This window comes from Staurois parvus, unplaced genomic scaffold (assembly GCF_062004578.1).
Source record: "Staurois parvus isolate SC_StPar_1 unplaced genomic scaffold, SC_StPar_1.0 ptg000251l, whole genome shotgun sequence".
Classification (NCBI taxonomy): Eukaryota; Metazoa; Chordata; class Amphibia; order Anura; family Ranidae; genus Staurois; species Staurois parvus.
In genome coordinates this window covers 3,429,006-3,451,186 of record NW_028318047.1, presented here as the reverse complement: position 1 = coordinate 3,451,186, position 22,181 = coordinate 3,429,006, and the positions used below count along the sequence as shown (strand labels likewise).

Genomic DNA, 22,181 nt, shown 5'->3' with positions numbered 1-22,181 from the left:
TTTTCGTGCGGATCCGCAGCGGCACCACCCGCACAGATGTGAACCAAGCCTTACTGCCAAAGCTGAACTGAACAAGCTGATTGGCTATCATGCACAGCTGCACCAGATTCTGAGTACTCCAGTTTTAGTAAATCTTCCCCAGTACATTTTAAATAGGTAAGATGACATTATGTAAAAGGAAAACTAGTATTCCACATATACATAGGCTGCCATTGTTGACCTCCCAAAAATACTAGTTGTCTGGCTGTCATGCATGTTAAGTCACTAACCATATGGAGAACCAAGCAGCAGGAGACAAGCACCAACGTACATTTGTTCCAGGTCACTGAATTGGGAAGTGTCTAAAAGATTAGAATAACAGGCATGCAATAGCAGCCCATATATTCCTTTTGTGACAAGTTCCCCATAAACACAAAGGAGGTTATAAAGGAGTAGAGCAAAAGTAGTAGAGCATATTCGCAAAGTAAATTTTCTCTTTGCAAGGCAATTTTCACATTCATGAATGTGGTGAAAATTCACTTTGGAAAGAATACCCATTACATGCAAGGAAAGTAATTAAAAAAAAAGTAATTTTCCTTGCACATGATTAGATGACTGAAGTCAACACAACTTCACTTCATTCACTAACCAAAGTGAGAATTCCCTTGCAAAAAGAAAATTCACATTGCAAAGTCAACATGCCCAACTTCTTCAGTAAATGAACCTAAAGTATTTTAATTGATTTGAAGGACTTTGTGACTGTATTAGACAAGTCAAAGAGCAAGGCGCAACATGAAGTATCCCATAACCACCAATCAGCGTGCTTTTCTCAAGGGATGATCCCGATAACCTGGATGTAACACCACTATTGCTTTATGAAACAACTGAGGAATTATGTTTATTGACGAAAAATGTGATCTGATCTTCCAAACATGCAGCAACATGTTCTAAACTTATTCAAAGCACCACACAGGTGAATAAGACTATGTACAGTGTAATACCACAATTAAATCTGGTTTTTGATGTCGTCGATTTTACATATAGTGCCCTCAGCTTTGCTATTTAAAAATATAAATTTGCTATTATCATTATAAAAGGATATCTAAAAATTGTAAAAAACAATTAACAGAGCCAAAACACTTCAAATCTCACATACACAAAATATGCCCAAGTTATTCATATCATGGGATCTTATTTCGTATCCTGTCCCCAATAACTAGAGAATTTTCTCACCATAAATGCACATGACTTCCATCTAAGTGTACAGGTAGAAGGGGGAATTCATCCAAAAATGCCACAAGCTATAACGTTTGGAAACAATATCTTTTTACATGAAGTCTTTCCTTATTCTCAAACTGTAAATGGGCAAGAACAACTTCATATGAAGATTTCACACCATCCTTCATGTGAAAGTGACTACAGCATGACAAACTGCTCATCTAACATCACCTTAAGTGGTATTCAGCATCCATGCAAGTACAAGCTTGACTGTAAGCAAACATACTGGATTACAGGTTCCTGGAAACCCCCCATAGACCAGGACCTCCACTTACAGTATACTGAAAGGTTGTAGACTTCCAGTTCCTAACAGGACAATGGTACCTGAAAAGGCTACTTTTTGGATGACTTCGGATTTGCAGACTTTCACTCGAGGTATATGAACTGCATTTAGAAGCAATAAAACAAGTGAAAGCTTATATTGGTCCAGAACAACAGTAACAGAGAAACATGCTTCGTCTTTAATCCCAAAGTTTAAGCAGAGTATGGGAACACACATTACTTACTCTGACAATGAACACAGCCGGCAAGTCTGTACAGGAAGATCTTACACCATTAAAAGGTTAATTAAACCCATTACCTGTTCCAGTGGGTTGTGTGTGACTAAGTAATTGTACTACCTCGCGCCTTTCCCCTAGCATTTACAGACTAGCTTTGCCCTCCAGAAAAGATTTTGTTTTATGCAGTAATTAAGTATCATGGTTGTTGGCAGCTTGGAAACCCTCAATGCAAAACAATAAAAAACAGACAACAACTACGTGTTTATTTACATGAGAAAAGGCCCCGTGTTCTAAAATTGTCCATACAGTTCAAATTACAACAAAAGATTAAAGATGTCTCCTTAGCAAGCAAAAGTCATACTTGAAGCTCTAAAAAGACCAATTCTCATTCCTAACACCATTTTTGTGACAATCATATGCAGGAATGAAGTACATTTCCTAGCAGGGTGAAGACTAACAGCTGCTGCTGTCTCGGCATTTTGTTGCACTCAACTAACCCATACACTAACCAATTATTCCAAAAAGAAATGCAAAATGTTGGACTGCTTACAAAAATATCCTAAATGCCCTGAAAGTATCTGTCCCAGTCCTAGCCAGGGCCTGAAATGCTTGTTGCAGACCTGGACTGGATGCCTGTGAATTAGTCTACAGTACTGTACAGACTGTTCTCCTGCTCACTAGACTGCAAAGGGAAAAGTGGACTCACCTTCAGCTCCCAGAGACAAGTCATCTTCAAAACTGTTGCCATTTTTTAAAATCATTCCTGGGGAGAAAAATGCAACATGAACATTCAGTCAGAAGTGCCACATGTTTTTCTTGTTACTGTATCAGATGCCTGCAGCGTACTGAAGGTCAGTGTTCAGCTGAACTAAGCACAGTTCAAACAAGACAAGAAAAAAAAAAACTGGCTGCTCATGCAACATGTTTCACTTCCGCACTGCAAAGATTCAAGAAGAAAAAAAAATCATTATCATTCCCTGCATATTCCTGCATAACTTTGTACCACCGTCCTTCTACACATTGTCAGGAAAATGAAACAGGTGTGGCAGGCTCAGCATATAATCTGCAAATATCATGCATAAATCAATCTCATTTACATTTTAAGTAATACATGAACTACTTTAAAAAGGCACTTTGTCCTATTGTACAGAGATATGTATATTCCTAGAATGACCTCTGTTTCTTAAATAAGTCTTTTAAATGAAACTCTCTCCTCTAGACAATTTTAGAATTAGGTGTATTATTTCCATCTACAAAGCAGAAGATACTAAACCAACTTTTGGTATACTTTAGACAAGAGACCAAGAGCTGGAGCACTTAAAAACATTTTTGATTTTGTGGGGTGGGGTGGTGGGGGCAGGTTACCGTAGAGAAAGGGTCTCCAAACGTTCTAAACAAAGGGCTAGCTTACTTTAGGGGGAATGGACTGTGGCCACTGGGGAGTAGAAATTGTCCTTGTGTCAGTGGGAGTAAACAGTGCATCTTTGGCATTAAGAAGAGGAATAGTGCACCACTGTTGGTTTCAGTGGGAGGAATAATTCACCATTGCTGGTGTCAGTGGGAGGAATAGTGCCCCATCATTGGTGTCAGTGGAATAGTTCACCATTGCTGGTGTCAGTGGGAGGAATAGTGCCCCATCATTGGTGTCAGTAGGAGGAATAGTGCCCCATCATTGGTGTCAGTAGGAGGAAAAGTGCCCCATCATTGGTGTCAGCAGGAGGAATAGTGCCCCATCATTGGTATCAGTGGGAGGAATAGTGCCCCATCAATGGTGTCAGTGGGAAGAATAGTGCCTTGCATCAGAGGGAGGAAAAAGTGCCCTAAGGGCCGGATATAAAGAATCAAAGTGCCGGACTTGGCCCGCAGGCTGCAGTTTAGAGTCCACCGCCATAGACTATATTGAGAATATCATTGATTATATTGGTTCTGCAAATTCGTAAGATCAGAACGGTCAGTTGACAGTAACACGTCAATTTTAATCAACACAGTGACTGGTTTAATGACCCCTCAAACATGTGTATTCTTTTTAAACATACCTAAAACTCAAAAACAAAAATGTAAAAAGTTGCAGCTCACCAGTCCTTCAATGTGGTTCATTTTTCCCATGCTTTTTAACCCCCTTTCTTTATACCTGGTGATCCCATAAACAACACTTCTGAGACCTTGGTGGCTATATACACTCATTCACTGTATCTATTGGGGGACAGCCATGGTCGCCACCCAAGCTGAATTACAAACATGGCTGCCTTTGTTTCCCTCCATTACATGGAGGATTGGGAGATCAGAGCTCACAGAAAATTTAGAATGTCCAGTTCCACTCACAGGAAAGGACACTGCATTTCTGGCAACTTGGAGTATTTTCTGTACTAGTTAAAAACATTAAAACTAAGGGCAGTCACCACATAAAAGAACTGGTAAGGCACAATATATTCTGTTATGTTTAGTTTTAATTATGCAGAGATCAGGCTACAGTGTGAAAGAGTTAGAACCATGAACGTCGGCTTTATTGCCATCTGTAAATGACTCTGGAGTAAGTTCACCTCACTTCTGTCTCAGAGACAAAACAGAAGCGAGACCAAATCTCCCCAAAATTGTGGCAAGATCCCCCCCCCCTTGACAGATGTCATCAAGATAGGTCTTTGCACCTAGGGGATATTCACACTTATGTGATGCACATTGGCTACATCCTAGCAACTGAGGACACTAGGTAACACTGCATCCAAGCACCCTAGGACACCAAGTGACAGGGATCACCTGCGTCTATGCAACAAAGTGACAGGAGCCATCTACATCCTTATTTGCGCTGTACTCTGTATGCATGTAAAGATTAACACAAACATTCTATGCATACCGTGTACAAACAAGATCTTTTGTTGGATCTCACTGCCAGCAAGACCCTCAGTAAAATCATGTGGCTGTGTGCACAAGCCCTAACCCTAAGTTCACTGCCATGAAAGCATGCTTTAATTTTAATAGAAATACCATATGCAACCCTATTTTCATATATTTTTTGATAACAGTGGTTTTACCCTAACATTCTAGACTATCAGCAATGTTTCAGTTATGGGAAAATCGGCACCTGTTCTAGTGTAATCCAGACACATTCCCTTTTGTGTAACACACTGTGCAAACAGCTTCTATTAACTACCCTGTCAGCAAATACATCAGGCAATACACAGAACTGTCACTTACCCTTCGGAAAGCCTGCTGGATTGGTCTGTTCATCCAGGGATGCTCCCAGAGGCGTTCTGGAAAAAAAAAAAAGTTTGCCGAATTTAGTTTAGTACTTAAGAAAAAATGGTTTCACATCCTTCCTCTGTTACCCATGCTAAGTAACAGATAAAAAGGGCGGGGGCCAAACATTTCTGTAGAAACTGCAAATTGGGAAAGACTGAAAGAAGAAGAAGAAAAACACAGCATTCACGACACACGCATACACATGTGTAGACATTTTACACACCACATAACCAGATGGGCTTTTCTGTTAGGTTTCCATTATCTCTCTTAAATGGAAGGATAGCCGACAGATAAACGGTACCAACTGCTTTGGGATCCAGGCTTCCAAGCTAGCAGCTACCAAAATAAAGTATCTTATGTAGATCACACCTTGTGTTCTTCCTGCATTAGGTGTGTGAACAGCTTTAAGGATCAAACTTACCTGATGATACAGCAATTTCTATTAAAGCCATTTTGTAAAGTTACCTTTCCATTTCAAAACTACAAATACCAACCTGCTTAACATTTCAGATACGGACTCCTTGCAATATAGCAACCTGTATCATTCAGTATAAAACAACCCCCAAAAATCGAATGTTATGCTTAGGTCATTGGTTGCCTAGCAGTCAACAGTAAAGTTACATGCAGCCCCCCAAAAGAGTAGATGGCTTTGCAGAGGATTAGGGAAGAACAATACATTTGTAAAATGATGTGGATCCTGCTACATTTATTTTAACAGTGGGATTGCTTAGATGGAGAATAATAAAATACAGTTCCCCCAATTAGTAATCAGTTTTAGAAAGGTCACTTTCTAAAAAAGGTTTTCTCTGAGTAGAGAAAAGCAAGATTCTGCATAAAAGTGTGCTGGAATCCTTAATATGTATATAGTTATTTTTTCCCCTTAGCAAAACTGGAATTTCACATTAACAGTACTGTATAAATATTTGAGAATTCTCCCTCCACCTGTGTGAATAGCTCCTGCTCAGTTAGGGTAGACTACATATCTGGCAACTTTAGTGTGAACACTAACAGGCCAGAAATGACCAGATGGAAGACATAATGGTGGCCAAAGCTAATATACATGACAGATACCTATATGACACAATGAACAGGCCTGAACCAGTAGCCAGGCTATGGACATTTAAAATGATACTAAACATACACTGTCTAACCACTTGCCCTCCAGAGGATTTACCCCCAGACCAGACCATTTTTTGAGATATGGCGCTGAGTTATTTTATCTGCCAATTGTGTGGCCATGCAATGCTGCACCGAAATGAAATTTATGTCCTTTTTTTCCCCACAAATGGAGCTCTCTTTCAGTGGTATTTGATCGCCTCTGCGGTTTTTATTTTTTGCGCTATAAGCAAAAAAAGACCGACAATTTTGAGAAAAAAAAAAAAACAAACAAAAACATTTTTTACTTTTTGCTATAAAGCATGCAGCAAAAACATTTAAAAAAAAAAAATCAAAATTTAATCATAAATTTAGGCAAAAATATATTCTGGTGCATGTCTTTGCTTAAATAAAAATCCCAATACGTGTAAATTAATTGGTTTACGTGAAAGTTATAGCGTCTACAAATGGCGGTATTTATACTGGAATTTTTATTTTTTATTTTGTACTAGTAATGGCGGCGATCAGCAACTTTTAGCAGAACTGCGGCAGGCATTCTGACAGTGGGTGGGGGGGGCTGACTGCCACTGACATCCTCAGTGACATGAATACAGTGATCAGTGCTAATAAAAAGCACTGACACTGTACTAATGACACTGGGCAGGAAGGGGTTAACATCTGGGGCGATCAAAGGGTTAACTGTACGTGGTTTCATTATGTGTGTGTTTTACTATGCAAGCATGCTGCTTTGTATTGCTCTGCTATGCAAAGCAATACAAAGCAGCATGCTGTTGCTGACAGGGGAGAGATCTGTGTTGTTTACATACAGACCTCTTCCCTGTCAGTGTTCCTCAGCAATCACCGGGTGCCGGTGGCACGCATGCCCCCTAACCGGAAATGCAAAATCAAAAAAAACACACACACGATTTTCCACAGCCCCGGCGCCCTGTAGCTATAGTTCTGCGGACAGGAAGCGGTTGAATTATCCCTTCTCTTTGTGTAGGTGGATAATGGCATTTTTTTTTTTAATGAAATTGATTAAACACATCCAAGTACCTTTCTTCCTAATCAATATACAGCTGTCACATGACCCAGCTCTTTCCCAGCCTGTCTGCAGGGAAACAGTGGCAGAAGGAGATTCTAGTCCTCTGCTTTTGGTCACTTTAAAAAAAAAAAAAAAAAAGCCTTTGGGATACGAAGTATAAATAAAATCAATAAAACTGTTTTAAACTATCATACAAATATATATTTGAAATCAAATCTTTATTATTTTTGGGCAACATGTTGTGGGTGGATTTCTGCCAGCCACAGTGTGTCACAAACATCCAGCCTATGTCTTGGAATAAGAAGGAGCTGAAGCCTCCATCAATCATTCCACCCCCCATTCTGTTTAGCTGGTTAGTGGGCATGGACGAGGGAGGGAGCTGGCGGTCATTTACCACTGTGTATACGCCTACGTGTGACTCTATAGACACATGGGATGCTCAGATGTGATAGGGAGGAAATGCGCAGCATAGAAACTCACTGAAAATAGAGCATGTGCACCAGTTGCCTACAGCTGCTCTGCAAAATCCCCAACTGCAGTAGGGATATAGAAAGCAGACAGAACACCAGGGTCAACCAGTTTTTTTTTTTTTTTGCAGAATACAGAAAACGAATCCCATAGCAAGTGGGTGAGTATGAATAACATGTAAAACAGCATTTATTGATAACTTTTAAATGTGGATTTAATGACACTAAGTATTTACATAGAGGGATTTAAACAAGCTCTTCCTGACCTCTATAGCTGCAGATACTGTGTGGCTTTCATCCTCAGATTTTACAGTAGAAAACACTAAAGTCATGCTCTCCAATAACTTAACTCACCTTGTTTTCTGCTCCCAGCAGGGATTTAACCGCCTACCAGCCTCCTAATGTTTCACATAAGTAGGGGAACTGGGGTAAATACATACATATTTGTTTTACTTGCCAAACGGAGAATTTGGTACATTAAAATGTACCCATCTCTGAAGTACATGCCAAGCGACCACCATATTTTCAGGTTTAGACTTCAGAGTCAAATTTCTGCCTCATAAGTGGGGCATAAAAGTTTTATTTTTTTTCTTCTATTCCTGGCACAGGTTTACTTTAAGCAGACTTGTTTCCATAGTAAATAAAAACAAAAAACACACAAACACACAAAACACACACCATCAAACAGTTGATCATAAGCAAAATAGTTTTGCATTCAAGGCCTTGGTGTATATTAACCACGTGCCTACCGTGCGCTTATACCCCCTTCCTGCCCAGGCCAATTTTTCAACTTTCAGCGCTGTTGCACTTTGAGTGACAATTGCACAGTCATGCAACATTGTACCCATATGAAATTTTTATAATTTTTTTCACACAAATACAGCTTTTTTTTGGTGGTATGTACTCGCCACTGGGTGTTTGTTTTTTTGTTTATAGCACAAAAAATAAAACATTTAGAAAAAAAAAATGTTTCTTTTTATAATATAAACAAACTGGTAATTTTTCTCCTGCAATGATGTGCTTTGATGAGGCTGTACTGATAGGCAGCACTGATGGGTACTGATAGGCGGCACTGATGAGGTGGAACTGATATGCAACAATGATGGGCACTGGTAGGTGGCACTGATATGCAACAATGATGGGCACTGATGGGTGACACTGACTGGCAGCACTGCTGGGCACCGATGATTAGTGCCGATCCCTCCTCTGACAATTGTGACAGCGTGAGGAAAGTGCAGCCGATAACCAGCAACTGCATTTACCAGTGAACTGTTGTGTCATTGGACACAGCTTATGTGGTAAAAGGCCGCTGTGTTTTGCCTTTTACCACATCACATGATTACCTGTGCCCGTAGGACACAGCAATCACTGAGATCACCAGCTGCACGCCCCTGGGGGCGCATGGGAGGGCGCGTTCTGGGAGAACGTCATATGACGCCCTCCCAGAACTGGCTGGCCGCAGTGAAGCCGTCATTTGGCTATCTGCGGCCGGCAAGTGGTTAAACAGTCGTGTGCAGAAATCAAAAAACACACAAGACTGTATAAGCAGCAACATTCAAGACTGTATAAAGCAGCAAACAAAACTCTGTAAGGTCAATGCAATAGGATGTACAGGTTTGCCTTTTTTTATTTTTTTTATTTTTTTAATCTTTCAAAACATTTCTAATTTAGGATTTCAATTCAAGTTTCAAAACCCGTCAGGATTTTATGATTGTCTGTGTCCCCACCAGGAAGATTAGCCCAAATTTCTCTTGATGACTGCTTTCACCAGGACACAGAGAATCCAAAATGTTATACCTCTCATTAGAACAGGATGCAATGGGAAATTTTCTAATGGAAAAACCTGTTCTGGTGACAACTGCAAAGGGGGTATTCCCTTTGTTTTGGAAATATTTCTTCACCATGTGCTTTGCATCGATGTGCCATTAATTTAGAAGTAGCTAGCAAAAACCCTGCGGTACAATTGTGCATTGCCAAAAATGAAGCAGGTCACAGTTTCTGGTGTGAGTGAGCTTCCAGCACATTTAAAAACAGGGGCAACTTACCTTAGCATACAAAATGTGTGCTTTACAGTGTGTCTTATGGAAAGTGTGAAGGGACCCCTTAAAGTGGTTGTCAAGACAAAGTTTTTTTTTTTTTTACCTCTAAAGGTTTAAATATATATTTGAAATAACAAACATGTCTATACTTACCTGCTGTGTGTACTGGTTTTGCCCAGAGCAATCGGGATCCCCCTCTTCTCGGGTCCCCCGCCGGAGCTCCTGTGGGGTGCCCCCACAGCAAGCAGCTTGCTATGTGGGCACCCACTGCTCCATGTGTCCATTCATACACAGAGCCACGACTCAGCCAATGGCTCCCGCTGCTCTCCCAGCCAATGAGGAGAGGGAGCCCCGGGATAATCAAGACTCCAGTGCACATCGCTGGATTGAGAGGGGGGCTTAGGTGAGTACTGGGGGGGGGGGGGGATGCTGCACAGAGAAGGTTTTTTACATTCATGCATAGAATTGCATGTAGGTGACAAACCTTCAGCCTTTACAACCACTTTAAAACAGAACTACATTGTGTGAACAATTATTAGGCAAATTGTATTTAATTTACCTAATTTCATTATTGAACTACAGTGCTCTCGTTCAATCCAAAAAGTTAATGAACCTCAAGCCTGAACATTTAAGAAAGTAAAAGTGAGCTTTTGGCTTTCTTAGGAGAATATCTATATGAACACAATTATTGGGCAATTATTATTGTGCAGCATTATTATGCAACTAAATGAAAAACAAACATTTTTCTCATCTCACTTGGTTATGTTCATCTGTTAAAGTGAAAATACACAAAATTTACAAACATTTTTTAAATGTCAGAAATCAGCGACCAATCTTTTCTTGCAATAACAGTCAGAAGCCTTCAATTCATGGAGTATGTCAGTTTCTAGATAAGTTTATGATCAACTTTTTGTGCAGCAGCAACCACAGCCTCCCAGACCCTGTTCAGAGAGGTGTACTGTTTTCCTTCACCATAAATCTCCCGTTTAACCGCCTCCTGTCTGCCATATAAGGAAATGACGGGTGAAGGCGGTTCTCTCGTTCTGGGAAGACATCCTCCCACTCTAATCGCGGGGGCTCATAGCGCAGAGATTGCTGGTGCGTTGTGTCCCTGGGACACAGCGAATCACCAATCAACGGAAAGAGCCGAAGACGTCGGCTCTGTCATGCTCAGCTGTGTCCAATCACAGCTGATCGTATGTAAATAAGGAAATGCCGGTTATTGGCATTTCTCTCCTCACGAGCTGTCACGCTGACAGCTCATGAGGAGAGGAGAGCCGGTAATCGGCATTACTCAGAAGGGACATCTACACTGATGATCAGTGTGCCTTGATGACCAGTGTAGCCCCAGCAGTGCCACCTGTCAGTGCCCATCAATGCCACCTGTCACTGCCCATTAATGCCACCTGCCAGTGCCCATCAATGCCACATTCAGGACCTACCAGTGCACATCAATGCCACATATCAGTGCCCATCTGAGCTGGCTTTCAGTGCCGCCTAACAGTGCCACATACGAGTGCTGCCTTTCAGTGCCCATCAGTGATGCCCATCAGTGCCACCTACTAGTGCCTCCTATCAGTGCCCATCACTGCAGCCTCATTAGCGCACATCAGTGAAGGAGAAAAATCACGTATTCACAAAATTTTATAACAGAAACTAAGAAAAAAAATTTTTTCTCTTCAAAATTCTCAGGTGTTTTTGGTTTGTTTTGCAAAAAAGAAAAAATCCAGAGGTGATTAAATACCACCAAAAGAAAGCGTTGTCTGCAAAAAAGGATAAAAATTTCATATGGGTACAATGTTGCATGACCGCGCAATTGTCAAAGTGTGACAGCGCTGAAAGCTGAAAATTGGCCTGAGCAGGAAGGGGGTATAAGTGCCCTGGAGGCAAGTGGCTAAGAAGTTCTCAATAGGGTTTAGGTCAGGTGAGGAAGGGGGCCATGTCAGCTGAGATGGGGGACCCACTTGTATTTATTAATTTAAATATGTACTGGTGCTTTTAGGTTATTTGTAATTTTTGGCAACCTTTATACATGAAGCTTTAATGATTTGTAGATTTTAGATGCTTAACGTGTCTGAGAATTTTGGTTCTGAGCGGTTTCTCTTTTTCACATCTCCGTCATTTGGAATGGCTGTCCCTCCTTACACCTGGCCTCTTTAATGCAAAATCAATGCTTCACTAAGTTACAGTGGCCAGTTACATCACAGGGCAGGGGGTATGCAAATACTGACATGCCTGACTGTTAGAAAATAAACTTATACCGGGGCTTGGTATGCATGCTATGAGAGATGTCCACTGGATGTTTGTCTCCATTCACCACTTTGGGTCATGTTACCACAGGGTCTCTTATGTTTATAGGGTATAGTTACTAAATTATAAAAGGTCAATTCACTGAAGCATAATGCATGTAGTGTTTTTATTACAGTGTGATATTTGATATTTTTTTTCAAATTACTTTAGATTGAATTGCTTTTGCAGTGTTTTGTATGTACTGTAAATGCCAATTTATAAACATACCTAGGCTTTTGCCCCTCAAAATATTGTGCGCTTTGGACCAACATTACTTGTGGTGTCTGGAGGAAAATCATTTAACCTGCTCAAAAGTACAGACAAAAAAGGGACAACATTCTTTTTTTAAGTTTAAGTTTCAAAAGTAATAAAAATCAAGTGGTAAAATATAGGTTTCTGTTTTTATTTTTTTGCACTAAATCCTTTTTATTATTCAAAATATTAAAATAATAATAATAAAAAAAAAAAATAGATAAAAATGGCACAGTGCAGCCAGCGGGTTGAGTGAAGAAAAAAAAAAAAAATTGAACAGATCGCTGCACCAACACAAGCCGTGTCGGTGCATTTCTCCCACTCTGTTTGTATTCTGATAGGGGAGCCATAGGTCTATTTCTATGGAATTTTAGTGTGTAGGTAGCCTGACACTAACATTTTACCAGCTGGACTACAGACACTGTGGATTGCCGTAGGCATCATAGAAAGTTAAGAACTGATCTGTTGGAGGGAGGATCAGAATCATGTATAAAAGTGTGTACATCAGAATCATGTATAAAAGTGTGTACATATTATATGTGTACTTATAACTTAGGCATCTCTAAAAAAAATTAAATAAAAAAATCTCAATTTTTTTTTTTTGCAGCACACATTGATCAGCTTTTTTTTTTTCCAATCAGCTGGTGAGTTGAATAAAAAACAAAAAATACTGAATAAATTCCCTCATCCACAAATACAAGGTGAATGTGGGAATACCCATGCTGAGCTATTGTATTTTGACAGTGGGACTCCTCTCCCCTACTTGGCTGCATGCACTAATTGAAGAAATTTACTGACAGTCCCATTTGAGAGGAGATGATTATCAGGCCGTCTCCTCTCGAATGGGAATGGCCACAGATGGATCAAAATATGGCTGGTCCCTGCTTAAAGCTGATCTTCATGTTTTGGTGAACTATAAAAAAAAAAAATAGTTAGTTTGGACTAAGCTGGTCCATACAAACAATTTCCTTCACTAATTGAGTCAGCAGCTTTCAGCTGCATAAGGTGTACAGCACTGTAACAAAATGGGAACTTCTCATCCTATTACCAGAACAAAAAAAAAAAAAAAAAAGTCGTTTTGACTCAGCCATAAACAGGAAACATTGCAGTCTATGAATAAATAGCTTCCTGCGATTGGCTGAGGTGGAGATCACAACATCTGCCCATCTCAGCCAAAGGATGCTTTGAATTCATTCAGAAAATACAAAGATTTTTGTGAATGGATGAGCAGCACTCAAAACGGGAACAGGACAGAAAGTTCCCACCCCGCTTCCATAACACAGCATTGTATACTATATGCAGCTGCAGTTCATGTGGTTAGTGAAGCAAATAGCTGTTTAAAAGTTCTCTAAAACATGGAGATGAGCTATAAATATGACAATAAGAAAGGTAGTTCGCACAGAGTACCATGTAACCAGTGGCTGGATATGGGAAGTCTTCAGCAGATTTTACTCCAACAGCCTAAGTTGCGCCTTTTACCCTGGAACTTTTGACAATTTCTATGTTTTTATGTTAATACTGCATTTTTTGCATGGGGTTCATGTGCCCTTTTTGGTTCTTCTATATACACTTCATCTTAAAAAACAGAATGCTAAGGTTTTGTGAGTACCACTAGCTCATGTATTGACTGCTCTCATCATTGTGTTATCACTGTGATATACTTTATGATCATCACTGCAGCTAACAGGATTACCAGTAATGTTTGTAAATATGTATGAAATGTCAATCTCTACTGGTTGTCTGTCAGAGGACGAATATACCTTTGCCAACATTCAATCCTGAGAGAAAATGGTCTTAGGAAGAATCGACCAGAAGAGTGAAAGAACATTCAACCAGAAAAAGAAATATCATGAAGGAGATCTCTGCACTGTATTTTTAAAAAAATGCCAGCTATTTGTTCTGTGAAACATTTGTTTTGTGTGAACTGGGGCAAAAACAAAAATGTTAAAAGGCTATTCCAGTTTGAATGTTTTCATTTATAAGAATAGCGCAAAACATGAAAATACCACAATATGACCACTAGATGGAGCGGATGATCATAGTAAATAAGCATTTAAGTGTAATGAATCTGCTACTGAACAGAGAAAGCGGCTATACAGAATTGAAACAATGCTGAAGAGATGAAACTGTTAAGTTTGAGTCTCAAACACTTGACAGATGAGCAACAGGTCACCTTAAGGCTCCTTTCACATGGCCTGGATCCATTTTGCTCAGTAGGGGGATCTGTAAACTGAGCATTTACAGCTGACTGCCCTCCGATCCAAATCTGGCCAGATGGAGGGGAACCCACGAATTGGAGGTAGTCGGGTGTAAATAGGCACAAGTTCATTTACATCTGACTGCCCTTAGAGGAGAATGGGGAGTCCTAACGAGTCTGCCTGAAAAATGGACAGGCGGTCCTGATAAGACCACTCGTGTGAAAAGAGCTTTAGTAACAACAGTGTTCTTTCTCTACAACATTGTATCAATTTTGTATAATGTTCACTCCCTGCACTAGCCAATTCATTACACCGTCAGAGGTGAGCACAGGTATACATACAGTACATACACTTAGCAGAGGCCTTCCTATTAATTCCTCCACTGGTAAAGCCTGCATTCACACCAGAGCATCATGCTTTTGAGCATTTTTGCAGGCATTTGGTTATGCATTATGTGTGCTTGAGCATTTTAGCTCGTTTTTGCACAGCATTTTTAAAGCATCTTTGGGCTTTGCAGTTTTAAAGGAGTTGGCATCCTCCAGCTTCCTAACAACCAGTTACTCATCCCCGCTGTCAGCAGCAGGGATGAGTCATTGGTTGTTAAGAAGCTGGTACCCGCCAGCTTCCTAACAAAGAGCTGGCAGAACTTCGGGTTTGGTGTGGATTTTAAAGGGGACCCCACAGCAAAAAAAAGAATGGTGTGGGGTCCTCCCCAAAATCCATACTAGATCCTTATCCGTGCATGCAGCCTGGCAGACCAGAAAATGCGGGGAATTAACGAGTGCTATCCCCCCCTACTGAACCATACCAAGTCACATGCCCTCAACATGGGGAGAGGGTACTTTGTCAGAGAGGGGGCCCCCCATCAAAACACCTTGACCCCATGTTGATGAGGACAAGGGCCATTTTCCCACAATCCCGGCCTGGTGGTGGTGGGAGGGGTAGCTTATCGGAATCTGGAAGCCCCCTTTAAAAAAGGGCCCTCCAGATTCTGGCCCCATCCTCCACATGAATGAGTGATTATGGGGTAAAAAAAATTCAAAAGTAAATAAAAAACACAAGCCAGATTTGGACAAGTCCTTTATTAGAAGAAAAAAAAAGTCCCCCGATATAAATCCATTGTCAATCATGATGAATGCCAGCCGCGCACCAGAAGGAACAAACCCATTGACCGCTGAACACGATGGGTCCCGTCGCTTGTCACTCACTGAATAACAGTGCCCTCACCACTAAGTAAAGGGGCAGGGGTGACCCCACCGTTATGATATCACTATGACCCGTCTCATTACGTTATAGGGGACAGGGTCACCCGGTGAACCCGCCCCTTTATTTACTTAGCGGCAGGAGGAAGCAACGTTGTCATTTGGTGAGTGACAAGCAACGTGACTTGGCAGGCTTTTTTTTTTTCCTATGCAGGCTAGCGGTCATCATAATTAATGATGGGTTTACATCGGGAAACATGTTTATTTTTAAATAAACCTATAGTCAAAAACTCTTCTGGTTTTTAAATTTTACTTTCGACATGTTTTTGGTGAATGAGTAGGGATACTATGTATGCCATACTCATTCACATGGGGGAAGCTGGAATCTTGGGGCCCCCTTCTTAAAAGGGGGTGCTCGCGCGCCCCGCCTTTCCTGGCCTGGTGGGCTGCCTGCTTGGATAAGAGTTCAGTACAGATTTTGGGGGTGTGCGGGTCATGCATTCCAATCGGTTACCATTTAGTTCCCCCCCCCCCGTGTTGTGATGATGTAGCTCATAGTTCTGAAGTCTCTGATTCTAAGACAGGTTTCTGATGGCCTTTCCAAGCCATTTCCAGGTGAAGAATGCTGCCAGGCATCAATATTCAACAGTAAGCCAGAAAAAGAAAACCACCACAGAGAAACAAGCTGAGAACATTCTTGGAGTCCTGGGATTGCTGCTCGGTGAAATGTTCTGTTTCCCTGTGCTGGTGATAGGTAGTAGTGATTGTATTTTTTTCTCTCTCACTAGGTTATAATGCGAGATAAACTGCTGGGAAAAGCATAGAGCTAATCACATGGGCAGGAAATGAAACTTCTAGGCCATTCTGTACCGGCAACATACAGATTCCTCTTGGCTGCCATGGTTACAAGACGCAACATTTGATTTATTTTCAGCAGTTTTCAGGAAGACATAGCTGGCTGTGGCTAATGAGAGAACAGTAACCTGTAATAATGTTAAGAGGGACAATCTACCCAAAGTTTATTTCAGCATCCAGCAGTTATCAGAAACTTAAAACCACCTAACACTTCCTTGCCACATTTGTAGCATCTATGTCATGCAGTTTGGGGTCTGCATTCCTGCAGCAGCAAATTACTAGGGCATTACTGTCTCCCTGCTGGAATTTAATTTATACTATCCGGAACACAAGCAGATGAATGTGAATACCCAAAAACACAAGGTGGCAGAAATATGTCTCAAGGCTGGTGTCGACTGGGATACAGTCCAGCAGGTGACTTAAGCTCTACCAATACCTATAACACATGGGTGGACTGACACTTTAAAAAACAAAATGGCTTATGAAGGAGTTATATGCATTATATTAATTTAACAAAAGGTGGAGTTTTTCTTTTAAAAAAGCTTGATGGGTCAGCTGTTTCCTGAATCTACGGAAGCACCCAAACAGTGCCTCAAGCCGTCATTGTCTAACTCTTGGGAGAGGTGCTAGTTCTAAGGGCTGACACTCTGAATAACAATAGAAGTGCACAGTTCTCAAAACTAGCTCGGCTTTTTGGTGATGGACAACAGCATTCCCAAGATCTGAATGGCAGGATCTTGGTACAACATAACTCACCTTAGGAAGGTTGATGTCAGGATCACTCAAGAGGCTGTCTATCTGTCCCTATGGAATTGCTACCTCTGTTCAGAAAGCTGCTGAATTTCGAGCATTAGGGATGGGAGCAACAACATCTGGCTGCCTCAGCTACAGACAAACAGGCAGCCTCTTTGTGATCCTGCCAAGGGTGATTTAGACAGATCACCAGTGGCAGGATTGCTAGTGGCATAACTGGCTATCTGACCTCAGCCCAAGAAAAGATGTATCATGTTAGCAAATCAGAATCTCCCTGGCTCGGTCACAAGCTGACCAATATGCTGCAAAAAAGACACACTTTGGCAATATCATGAAAAACAGAGCTTAAAGCGGACCTTCACTCAAAAGTGAAAGTGCCACTCATCCCCTTCCTCTGTTCGGTCTCAAGTTCAATTTGTTTCCTTCTTTAGGGAGAGAGTACCCCTTTGTGACAGATACCCGCTTGCACGTCCCCAATTACCAGAATTACATCAGTTTGCCTAACCCCCTCCCTTCCCCGGCCTCCTGCGACACCTCACACATCGCAGGTGTCTGTGGAATCAGTAATGTGGTGCTGCTGAGCACAGAAATGTAGGGAATGAGTTTGGGTTTTTTCTTTTTTTTGGGGACAGGCTTGCTTTAATTAGTTGATCATAAAAGGAACATTTTTTTATTTAAATAAAATACACCATGAAAAAATTTAATATAATTTCCTTACCTGCAGTCTTTCAGCCATATAGCTATCTTTTCATTGGGAATATTTCCTGTAAAAATAAACAAATGCATTAGATTGTAAAAAGAAACATTTTACATCTATTCATCACTATAAAATGTGTTCCAGACTATAGAAAGCAATAACCATGCTTTGCCCATCGTTATAAAAAAGGTTTCTATTTATCACATGCATCAACAGAACTTGCTTTATGTACACTATGTTATTGATCTTTGCAATATACTATGTATAGAAGTAACTTCACAAAAGGTATCACATAGATTATTGCTTTTTTAGGCAAATCAGGACCCCCCACCAAAAAAGTAATATTGCAGCTTGCCAGTCCTTAGATGTGGGGTCTTTTTTTTTTATTATTATTATTATTATTATTAGAACAGGCTTTTCTCCCTTTATTTTAACCTATTAATAATCCCGCACGTGACATACTTCCTGTCCCCCAACTTCACTGCCAGTACTGATTGGATGCAGATGCTGGTTTTCCAAACGGCCAGCTTCTGTCGGACAGGCTGGTATTGATACCGGCCGAATATCGTCCGATTTCTGTTGAACCTAACAATATAGGGCCTGTGTGTACAGGACTTAAACATGTCTGCATTTGCTCCTCTCCATTACATGTGGCATGGGGAGATTAGTAGTCTTTTCAGCTCACAGGAAATGAAAAAGGACAACTCATTTCTAGCAAGATGAACAAGTATTTTCTTAAAGCCTGGTACACACTACTATTTTTTTTTTCTTAAAAATTTCAACCCAGCAGGCTGAAAAAAAAAAAAAAAAACAAAAAACCAATCTGACAGGTCAGGAGGAGCCGCTGTACGAACTATCCAACGTTAGTGCGGCGATCTCCCCTGCTGTGCTATGGTGTTCTGACAGGGGGATTGTCCCCCTGCCAAAACACTCCAGTCTACACTCTTAGCCATTGGCTGAGAGCCCTGTTCAGCATACCTTGTTTGGTCATGCTTCTCTCGAACAGATTGCCATACACACGGACCGAATGTCAGCCGCTTTCTCTTGAACCGACCAATGACGCTCTGACATTCAGCTCATAGTAGGCTTTATTTTCTGAACATGTTCTTTGATGCGATATCTACACTTGTTTTGTTTTTTTATATGAAAGGACTGATTCACTGAAATATATATTCGTTTTTTGTTTTGGCGTTTACATGCGCATCTCTTGGCCAGTGGTAAATGTTATGTCTCTAGGTTGTGTATGTTGTGTCTACTGAAGAAAGCAGAAACCAAGTAATTTGAGAGTGACAGGATAAAAGCTTAGGAAACAAAATGCTTTACATGTGAAAAACACACTTATGCAATATGTATGTGCGTGTACAAAAAGAAAATGATCAGGAAAATCACACAATACAGCTGGGTGAAGACCTGGATATCATTAGGGCACTAGAGGGCAGGCCTCGTCTACCCTTGTCCACAAACTGAACCTTTCACACAACTGGAGTAAACTTAGAAAACCATTCCACAACTAAGGGAAAGATTAGATTACAGACTTCGATTAGGCAGTCATTTATTTCACTCTACGGACAAGCTCACTACACTGCATGCGCTTAGAGTGTGTTACAAATTAAACACTCTGTATGATGTTAAAAGCACATAAAAAAGGGAATAAAAATGCTCATTTTTGCTCCTGAAAGAGATCACTGGGTAACCAATAAAAAATACACTCCTGAGACTGAGGAGATTTATCCAACCTTATGTGCTACAACTCTAAAAAAAGATCACATAATTGTGCAATTCAAGTCACTTATAGCAAGAGGATTAGCAGAGAATGCTGTACTACCCCCTTTGATGTTACATATATGACCTCATGTTCCTGGTAACAGACCTGGATCACAATCAGATGATCTGCAAAACCAACGGTGTATCTCTAGTTGTTCTCAGTCTCAATGGTCTTTTTCTTAGGCTGTGTCCAAAACACACAGGTAGATGACATTTTGACCAAGCTGGCTTTTCATGATGTACTTCTAGTAAAGACATTACACTGTAAGGCTTCGTACACATTGGGGCTCTTCTAAGAGCTTTTCTTGCAGGAGAAAAGCAGCTTCAAAAGCAGTACTAAAAACCACATTTTTCAGACGTTTAGGCACGTCAACCACTTGGGTGTTGAAATTAATATTCTGGAAAATCGCTCAAGTGCTAAAAGCACCTAGTGTTATCTACATGCGTCAGGCATGTATTTCTGCCAAGATGCTCCTCTCTTGAATGAACTAGTAATTTTGTTTCTGCCTCTAAACGCCAATAGTGTCAATGGACACACAGCCCAACATAAAAACAAAAACAAAGAAAAGAAAAAAGCTCAGACGCCAGCATTTTTTAGCTCAAGTGGGCATGAGGCCTTAAAGTGCTAGAATTCCCAACACCTTACTGAAAACAACAAAAACCTGTTCTACATGCCAAAAGATTTATAATTCTGTGCAAAACCATCCTGTGATTCAAGCATAACTGCCAGAAAACACAGCCAGGTTCTTCACCCCCAATTCAGCAGCACTGCTTGGTCAAGACACGAGAGTAAAAAAAAAAACAAAAAAAATCCACAACAAAACACACACATACTCTAAGCCAGGGGTCTCCAAACTTTATAACCGAAGGGCCAATTTAGTGTCCTTCAGACTTTAGGGGGGCCAGACTGTGGCCAGTGGGAGAAGAAAAATGTTCTGGCATCAGTGGGAGTAAACAATGCTTCATCATTGGTATTAACAGGAGATATAGTGTCCCATCGTTGGCGTCAGTGGGAGGACTAGTGCCCCCCCCCCATCGTTGGCGTCAGTGGGAGGACTAGTGCCCCCCCCCATCGTTGGCGTCAGTGGGAGGACTAGTGCCCCCCCCCCCATCGTTGGCGTCAGTGGGAGGACTAGTGCCCCCCCCCATCGTTGGCGTCAGTGGGAGGACTAGTGCCCCCCCCCATCGTTGGCGTCAGTGGGAGGACTAGTGCCCGCCCCCCCCCATCGTTCGCGTCAGTGGGAGGACTAGTGCCCGCCCCCCCCCATCGTTGGCGTCAGTGGGAGGACTAGTGCCCGCCCCCCCCCATCGTTGGCGTCAGTGGGAGGACTAGTGCCCGCCCCCCCCCATCGTTGGCGTCAGTGGGAGGACTAGTGCCCCCCCCCCATCGTTGGCGTCAGTGGGAGGACTAGTGCCCCCCCCCCATCGTTGGCGTCAGTGGGAGGACTGGTGCCCCATTATTGCTGTCAGTGGAAGGAATATTGCCCCATCATTGGTGTCAGTGGTGGAAAACATCCCCTACTGTTGCCAATTGTGGGGGGAATTATGCCCCAAGGGCTGGATAAAAGCAAGCAAAGGGCCGCATCCGCCCCCGGGTTGCAGTTTGGAGACCACTGCTCTAAGCTGATAACTGGACAAGGAAACAGCAGGACCACACAGAGATCACCAGGTCATTCTGCTAATAGCACTGGCTTTTCTTTTCAGTATACAGCATGTACGTACATGCATCAGAGCTTAGTTGGCTCATAGGGCCTCTCTTCATGTCTAAGTGCTAGTGTACAAGAGATAACACAGGCAGATCACAAGAAAGATTCAGAAATGACTGCTGTAATGAGTGGCTGTATACTTTGCTGATCAGTGTTGGGGGTTTGAGACACAGCACACATGACTGGTGAATGGGTGTGTGTGTGTGTGGGATGGGGGCGCTGGAGATGTGGCTGTTTGAGAACTGCAAATATGGCTACCTTGCAGCACTGGGGTCCCCTGTTCAAATCCAAGGCAGTTTGCATATGCTCCCTGTACTTGTGAGCATTTCTCCTGTGTATTTTGGTTGTTTCCTACATTCTAAAGACATGATGGCTCCTCTCAAAAAATTATATCGTGTGTGTGTGAATGCATGCATTTGAGGTGTGTAGGACCTTCGATTGTAAGCTCCTTGAGGGCAAGGACTGATGTGAATGTATAGTATACATCTGCTGGAAAAGGTGAACTGCAAGTGTTAGATGAAAGCCATAAACTACACATCTACTAGATTTAGATCATACTAAATGAACAAAATCTTAATTTTATAAAAAAAGTTACAGTATTTGCACCCTACCAAAACAGCTATAATAGGCATCTGGCAAAGAAAGCTGACCAACCTATATGATCTGAGATCTGTGAATGTGCAGCAAAATGGATCAGTACAATTGACACAGTCGGTCCCCTAAGGATATTTTACATTCATTTGTACACTATTTTTTACATTTCTTCACCTATATCAGATCCAGATATCCAACAAGAAATCATCATGGGAAGAGGTCTTGCTGACA

The 22,181-nt window shown here is 41.4% G+C and overlaps 1 protein-coding gene across 2 annotated transcripts in view; it reads right to left on the bottom strand.

Moving 5' to 3' along the window:
- Positions 1-22,181, bottom strand: part of ITPRID2 (ITPR interacting domain containing 2) — a 124,172-nt gene that overhangs the window by 82,055 nt on the left and 19,936 nt on the right. For both annotated transcript variants that reach the window (XM_089680835.1, XM_089680836.1), the window contains exons 2-4: positions 17,908-17,953; positions 4,950-5,005; positions 2,464-2,520 (exon numbers count right to left, since the gene is read on the bottom strand). In XM_089680835.1, the coding sequence (XP_089536961.1) occupies positions 2,464-2,520; positions 4,950-5,005; positions 17,908-17,953 (159 nt within the window). The remainder of the gene's footprint in view (positions 1-2,463; positions 2,521-4,949; positions 5,006-17,907; positions 17,954-22,181) is intronic.